The sequence below is a fragment of the Caenorhabditis remanei genome, chromosome IV (assembly GCF_010183535.1).
Source record: "Caenorhabditis remanei strain PX506 chromosome IV, whole genome shotgun sequence".
NCBI classification, from domain to species: Eukaryota; Metazoa; Nematoda; class Chromadorea; order Rhabditida; family Rhabditidae; genus Caenorhabditis; species Caenorhabditis remanei.
The window spans coordinates 5,378,312-5,385,472 of NC_071331.1; the positions used below are offsets into that span (position 1 = coordinate 5,378,312).

General features: G+C 35.4%; 1 protein-coding gene across 1 annotated transcript; it reads right to left on the reverse strand.

Moving 5' to 3' along the window:
- Window positions 1–1,999: 1,999 nt before the first annotated feature.
- On the reverse strand, window positions 2,000–6,759 carry GCK72_012484 (uncharacterized protein; the record flags this gene model as incomplete). Its single annotated transcript, XM_053729151.1, has 4 exons — window positions 2,000–2,065; window positions 2,109–2,345; window positions 6,058–6,451; window positions 6,503–6,759. The coding sequence occupies 4 exons, from the start codon at window positions 6,757–6,759 to the stop codon at window positions 2,000–2,002; spliced, it is 954 nt and encodes a 317-aa protein (XP_053583923.1).
- Between the last annotated feature and the right edge of the window lie 402 nt (window positions 6,760–7,161).

A 7,161-nucleotide genomic window follows, 5' to 3' on the forward strand; every position in this document is an offset into this window, starting at 1 on the left:
CTCTATTTGTGATCTACACATTTCATAAATAATCTACCGTAAATACTGTATTATAACGGCATGTCGTTATATTTTTCAACTGCCTCCCAGTGAAATTTTGAGGTTTTAAAAACTCATTAAATTTAAACGAAAAACCTTTTTTTCGGCATTCTTTTCGTTGATCAAGACGTTATCAATTACGCTGCTTCTAATCAGATACAATAAAAAACATTGGGATATTCGCATTCATGAATTCTGAGTATTGATGGGGTGCCGTTATAATACAGGTGCCGTTCTATTACAGGTGCCGTTATAATACAGTATTTACGGTATATTGTGAGAATATTAGGGAGGCCGTGTCACGCTCAAAAAGTTCACCAATTTTAACTAAAAACTGCAAGTGTCACATTTTTTATGGCCAGTACTGTAGATAGTTTACTACTTTGATTGAAAAATCTTTTGGAACACAATTCAACCAAAGAACGTAATTGAAAAGCAGTGAGTTATTATATTTTACCACAAATTTGGCCAATTGAAAAAAAATTTAATCAGCGATATCAAGAATTTGTTTAAACTGGATTGAAGAACTGCAATCGTCGAATAATGCTCAAAGACTAGTAATTTTGTTCCGGTTTAGAAATGTTTCTGTTTCAAAGTACTTTGAATTACATGGAAATATTCTAAAAATCAGTAAATCAAAGTATTACAGAAAAATCGGTAGAAGTTTCACTTTTTCAAATTATTTGTGAATTTATTGAGGTGAATTTTTGCACTATTATGTACAAAAATAATAGACAAAAACTTTGAAAATTTCATGTTTCTTTATTTGTATCAGTACGGTTATACAGTAGCGAGCATAGGTGAGGGCAGATTCATACTTTCATGTGTAACTCAGCTGAATCATGTCCGTTTTGCACAATCTTTTTTTTGACAGATAGCTGAAATATCCAGTAACAAGAAAATAAGTTTTTGGTAAAAGTTTCAGTTATTATTTTTTTCAATAATTGATTTTTCCTCTTCGTGATTTGAAAATTCGAAAAAAAAACTTTTTATTTTTCTCTTGGAGTTATTTAGTTTTTAATGTCAACTTGATGGAAAATGCTCATATAAACAAAAAATTATGTTGAATTGGTTTCTTAGTTCCTGAGCATCGTGCCAGAGCTCCAGAAGTCAAAAGTGGCGTCCTCGGGAAAATCATCATAACTCATCAAAAAATGCTCTAAATCAGCCAAAACATGTACCAAAAGACGTGTTTTGAGTTCTTCTACAGACCAACATCAAAAAATTTTAATTAAAAAAAAATAATTTTTCAAATTTTTTTCACTCAAAAATTATTTTATTCCCATTTTCCCTCAATTTTAGACATTTTCTGGGTATAAAACAAACAAGGAATACATCCATGAGTTTTATTATGTGCGAAAAGACATTTTGGATAAGGTTTTTGAAAAGCATGATCGTTTTATACCCAGAAAATGCTTAAAATTGAGGGAAAATGGGAATAAAATAATTTTTGAGTGAAAAAAATTTGAAAAATTTTTTTTTCTAAAATTAAAATTGTTTGATGTTTGTTAGTAGAAAAACGTAAGACACATCATTCGGTACTATTTTTGACGAAATTGAAACATTTTTTGATGAGTTATGATGCTTTTCCCGAGTACACTACATTTGACTTCTGGAGCTCTGGCACGATGCTCAGGGTTTCAGAAATCAGTTCAACATAATTTTTTGTTTATATGAGCATTTTCCATCAATTTGACATTAAAAACTAAATAACTCCAAGAGAAAAATAAAAAGTTTTTTTTCGAATTTTCAAATCACGAACAGGAAAAATCACTTATTGAAAAAAATCAAAACTAAAATTTTTACAAAAAACTTGTTTTCTTGTTACTGGATATTTCAGCAACCTTTAAAAAAAAGTTTATTCAAAACGGACACGATTCAGCTGAGTTACACATGAAAGTATGAATCTGCCCTCACCTATGCTCGCTACTGTATATTAGTGTACACAATAGCATATTATTCAACCAACTTGCGAAAGATTCACACTGCCTCTGGTAGGTCTGGACGAGCTTGCCTCCACTTGGATCTGGATGAAAAAGTTGATTCTTAAATCGTGAATTGTAACTTACCACATCCGGCTTCTTTCTACGTATAAGCTTCAAACATGGTAATAATTGAAACACAGCATCTCTGTATTGTGATGAAATTGCCAAGCTAACGACACAATGTGTCATAGTATTCAGCATAACCAAATAGTTAAATACAGATTGAAGATCCGTAAGCGCATAGCTGAAAACCAGCAGAAAATTCGCGGCTACGCCGCGATTTTCGCTGGATTCAGTTGGATTGAAGGTTGTGAGGAGTTCCTGGGAATCATTTTCTGAATCCAAATAAGTTTTTCAGATGAATGTAATGTTCATATGATTCACTCTCTTTCTCTTTTATTTTTGTTGAGGATGCTGCCGAAAAAATTTCTCTGACTTTTTTTTCTAAACTTTAAGAAAACACCAAAAAACGATAAAAGTGTTTTCACTAAACCAAAGAACTCCTCGAGAATATATAACCCTTTTACTACGTTTATTACTTTCTCCGATACTACAGCAATGCAAAAACCGGAACTTCTCATAACATGGACATTTAGGATGGTTCCTCGAAAGTCTTATTCTTCCTTTCAACTTTGTGGACTGTTGCTTCATAATTTCTTCTTGAGTGCGCCGCTTTGCCGCTTAACAATTTTAGGCAGTTCAGGGAAAACTGGATTTCATCCATTTACCCGTAGTCAAAGCACTGAAACTAACTCATGTAAAGAAATCTCTTTGACGTACTTGAAATAAAGTTGCAGCGACGCTGCTGGAAACTCAAAAGTGAGACGATTTTGTGACGTCTATTCTTGCGCATGCACTAAGATTGCGGCTCCGCTCCTCAGACCCCTCAGATAAATGTTTCATTTATCACTCTACATAATGTTTTTCTGAGAATACGATTTTCTGATTAGGTTTTTACTTCAGCATTTTGCTCTCCGCCTGGAACAGATGGAACATTTCTGGACATTTCTTCAAAAGGATTGCTCTTCTAATCAGCTTCGTTGGTTGCTTCTCTATTTTCTGTTTTTCGATTAAAATCTTTTGGCTCTAATCCAGTTTAGATGCCTTTTGAGAAAAGAAATGTCTCTTGAAACACTTAGACGTTCTTTCTATTGTTTAAACGTCTTAAAAAAAACATTCACACGTCCCATAAACCGTTTGAATTCCCCCCGAACTTCAAAAGTTTTTCTAGAAGTTTCTATAAGGTTTCAAAATATTCGAATTCCCGCCGAACTTTAAAAGTTTTTCTAGAAGTTTCTATAAGGTTTCAAAATATTCGAATTCCCGCCGAACTTTAAAAGTTTTTCTATTAGGTTTCGAAATATTCGAATTCCCGCCGAACTTCAAAAGTTTTTCTATAAGTTTCTAGAAGGTTCCAGAATATTCGAATTCCCGCCGAACTTCAAAAGTTTTTCTATTAGGTTTCGAAATATTCGAATTCCCGCCGAACTTCAAAAGTTTTTCTATAAGTTTCTAGAAGGTTCCAGAATATTCGAATTCCCGCCGAACTTTAAAAGTTTTTCTAGAAGTTTCTATAAGGTTTCAAAATATTCGAATTCCCGCCGAACTTTAAAAGTTTTTCTATAAGGTTCCAGAATATTCGAATTCCCGCCGAACTTCAAAAGTTTTTCTAGAAGTTTCTATAAGGTTTCAAAATATTCGAATTCCCGCCGAACTTCAAAAGTTTTTCTAGAAGGTTCCAGAATATTCGAATTCCCGCCAAACTTCAAAAGTTTTTCTAGAAGTTTCTAGAAGGTTCCAGAATATTCGAATTCCCGCCGAACTTCAAAAGTTTTTCTAGAAGTTTCTATAAGGTTTCAAAATATTCGAATTCCCGCCGAACTTCAAAAGTTTTTCTAGAAGTTTCTAGAAGGTTTCGAAATATTCGAATTCCCGCCGAACTTTAAAAGTTTTTCTAGAAGGTTCCAGAATATTCGAATTCCCGCCGAACTTCAAAAGTTTTTCTATAAGGTTTCAAAATATTCGAATTCCCGCCGAACTTCAAAAGTTTTTCTAGAAGTTTCTATAAGGTTTCAAAATATTCGAATTCCCGCCGAACTTCAAAAGTTTTTCTAGAAGTTTCTAGAAGGTTTCGAAATATTCGAATTCCCGCCGAACTTTAAAAGTTTTTCTAGAAGGTTCCAGAATATTCGAATTCCCGCCGAACTTCAAAAGTTTTTCTATTAGGTTTCGAAATATTCGAATTCCCGCCGAACTTCAAAAGTTTTTCTAGAAGTTTCTAGAAGGTTCCAGAATATTCGAATTCCCGCCGAACTTTAAAAGTTTTTCTATAAGGTTTCGAAATATTCGAATTCCCGCCGAACTTTAAAAGTTTTTCTGTAAGGTTTCGAAATATTCGAATTCCCGCCGAACTTCAAAATTTTGAATTGCCGCCGAATTTCAAAAATATTTCTTGAAGTTCCTGGAAGATTCCCAAATATTTGGATTCTAAAATCGGAAGTATTTCTGAAGTTTCCGGAAGTTTCTAGAAAATTCTGGAAAAATCTTGAAACTTCCGGATCTTCTGGTATCTTCTGGAAGGTTCTGGAAAAGTCTAGAATTTTTTGAACGGTTCTATTAATTTCTTAAATTTTCTAGAACTCTCTGGAAGTTTCTAGAAGTTTTTGAAAGTTTCAAGAAGTTTCTGGAACATTCTGGAAACTTTTGGAAATTTCTGGATGTTGCGGCCAAACTGGCTCAAATTTTTGGAGTATTGTGTTAAGGTGCCCAGGGAGTCACAACCAAAATATGGGCCCCGTATTTTCCGTTGTAACCTGTTTTCCCGATTTTTGGGTTACTGTAGCTACAGTACCCCTTTAGGGGTATGGCAGTAGTAAATCTGTAAAGTGTCTCAAGGAAAAGTACGGGACTGCAGAGTTAACAAATTTAACAACGTACTCGATCAGTGGGGATCTGAACCTTCCAAGATATTCAGGTTCCACTGTAAATATTCAAAACTCTGTAATTACCGTAATCCTACAGTAACCGGCCCAATTTTTTTCGGGTCACATACTAAGGGGTCAAGGTTGTTACCACTCAAGTCTGGTCTACCCTCGTTCTGTTTGAAGTACTTTTTCATTTTTTGGGTTACGGTAGCTACAGTAATCCTACAGTAATCTGACACCCGGGGTCCAAAAAATTGAAGCGCTCGGAGGTTCATGGTTATACCCCCAAACATTTTTTGAAACGGTTCAGAAAGAAAAAAGTTATACAGAGAGAAGCGTCGGACGGACACACAGAACTATTCCATTAGTAGGAAGAAGATAGTATACAAGTTTTGGACCCAATTGATTACAAACGAACTATTGGAAGGAGTACTCTTCGGACAGTGCAGCTGCAATCGCAAGGATTCCAAAAGGACCCTCAGCGATTACAGAAGCGATTGTCATTGATGCAATCATTTTAGTAGTGAGGTTTGATTTTGCTCTGAAAAATTCGAAAGTGCGAAACTAAAATAATTGTTGTAGCGAACTTTTCAATTGAGTTTTGTGCAGTCAAAAATTGTTTTCTGGCGTTTGCAGCGTTTAAAATCTCTTGAATCAGAAGAAATGACAAGATGGGTAGAGAAATAGCGGGAATGAGCTGAAAACGTGGGTATAAAACATACTTGCGAACCGGGCCGGCCCGTAACTCGCTTCAAACTGAGTTTTATGAGCTGAAAAATATACCAAAATGTAGATCTCGACGAGTTCTATTTCATTGACCCACTACAGGTCAGATTGCTATTTGTTAATGTGCCGCGGGCCGGGCTAGAATGGCTTTTTGGCCATATTCGGGTTTTTTGAACTTTTTCCCGGCCCGCGGCCCAATAACAAATAGCCACCCGGCCCGTAGTACATATGTCAGTGACATAGAACTCGTCGAGATTTACATTTTTCGGTATTTTTCACCATTTTGGTATTTTTCAGCTCATAAAACTCAGTTTGAAGCGAGTCGGCCCGTGTCGACCCGTTTCGGCCCGGTTTGCAAGTATGGTATAAAACCAAATTTTTACCTTCGAAATTCCATCATAAATCACGTAGACCTGTTGATAGAAGTTTTCGTAGAATATGATGTTGAACGTGCGGACTAGCACTATTGCAGTAAAGTTCTCACCGTAACCACACCTTGCAGGAGGTTTGACCGGCATATCGTCACTTTCGAAACGGCTCGGCGCGTAGTAAAAAGCGTCGTTAATAGCACTGAGAAGGGTGAGCAAAATAATGGATTTGATAGCGAACATAGGAGTGGATAGGCTATCAAACTTGGCGTTTAGTGGATTTTTGACTACAAGAACACGAACGGTTGCCATTAGAACGGCAAGATATGCGGACAGGCGTCGTAAAAGACTTTCAGCGATTTCAAAACAGGAGGTGACCATCATATAAGTGTAGCTGTATGGTAGAGAACTAAAAAAAATAAAACAAAAATTTAATCTCAAACACAAAAACAATTCTCACCAATCAGGAACAGGTATCATATCTCTAATTTTATCTTGTACTTTGTATCCCATCACATACAAATCACAAATACCAATCCCTATCATAATTACATTTATACAATTTGATCTCATCGATTTTCTGCTGAGAACTAGTATATGGAAAGCATTTACAAGAGCGGCAATTACAGCAAGCGGAAATCTGAATGGACGAAGAAAATCCAAGGCGACAGTGTTGAAATCGTCCAATATGTGGACCCATGTCACTTTTTTTGACATCACGGGAAGGAAAATGAAATGTAAAAAGTTTTCATAAAGTTTTAATGTCACTGAGATATCTGATTATTTCAATGAGACAGGTGAATTTTTGATTAAAATTTATTTCTGAAACGTGATGAGGAAATGTCGATAGAAAGGTCAAGAAATCAAAGTTCTCATTTTTATTTAGGTGCTTGAAAAAAACCAGCCTTTTGACAGAAGAGCAATATAGTGGAACCAAAGAAAAATCTGATCAAATTTCAGGAAATAAGAAAACAATTATCTTGGAAGCTAGACCGCATAGAATTTTGCATAAACGTTTTATCAGATTAGTTTGCAGAGTTAGACAGCAAAACAATTGTTAGCATACCTGTTCTCAGATTTTTCGATACGCCCTGACAAGACTCGGCAGAAAAAAGTGAC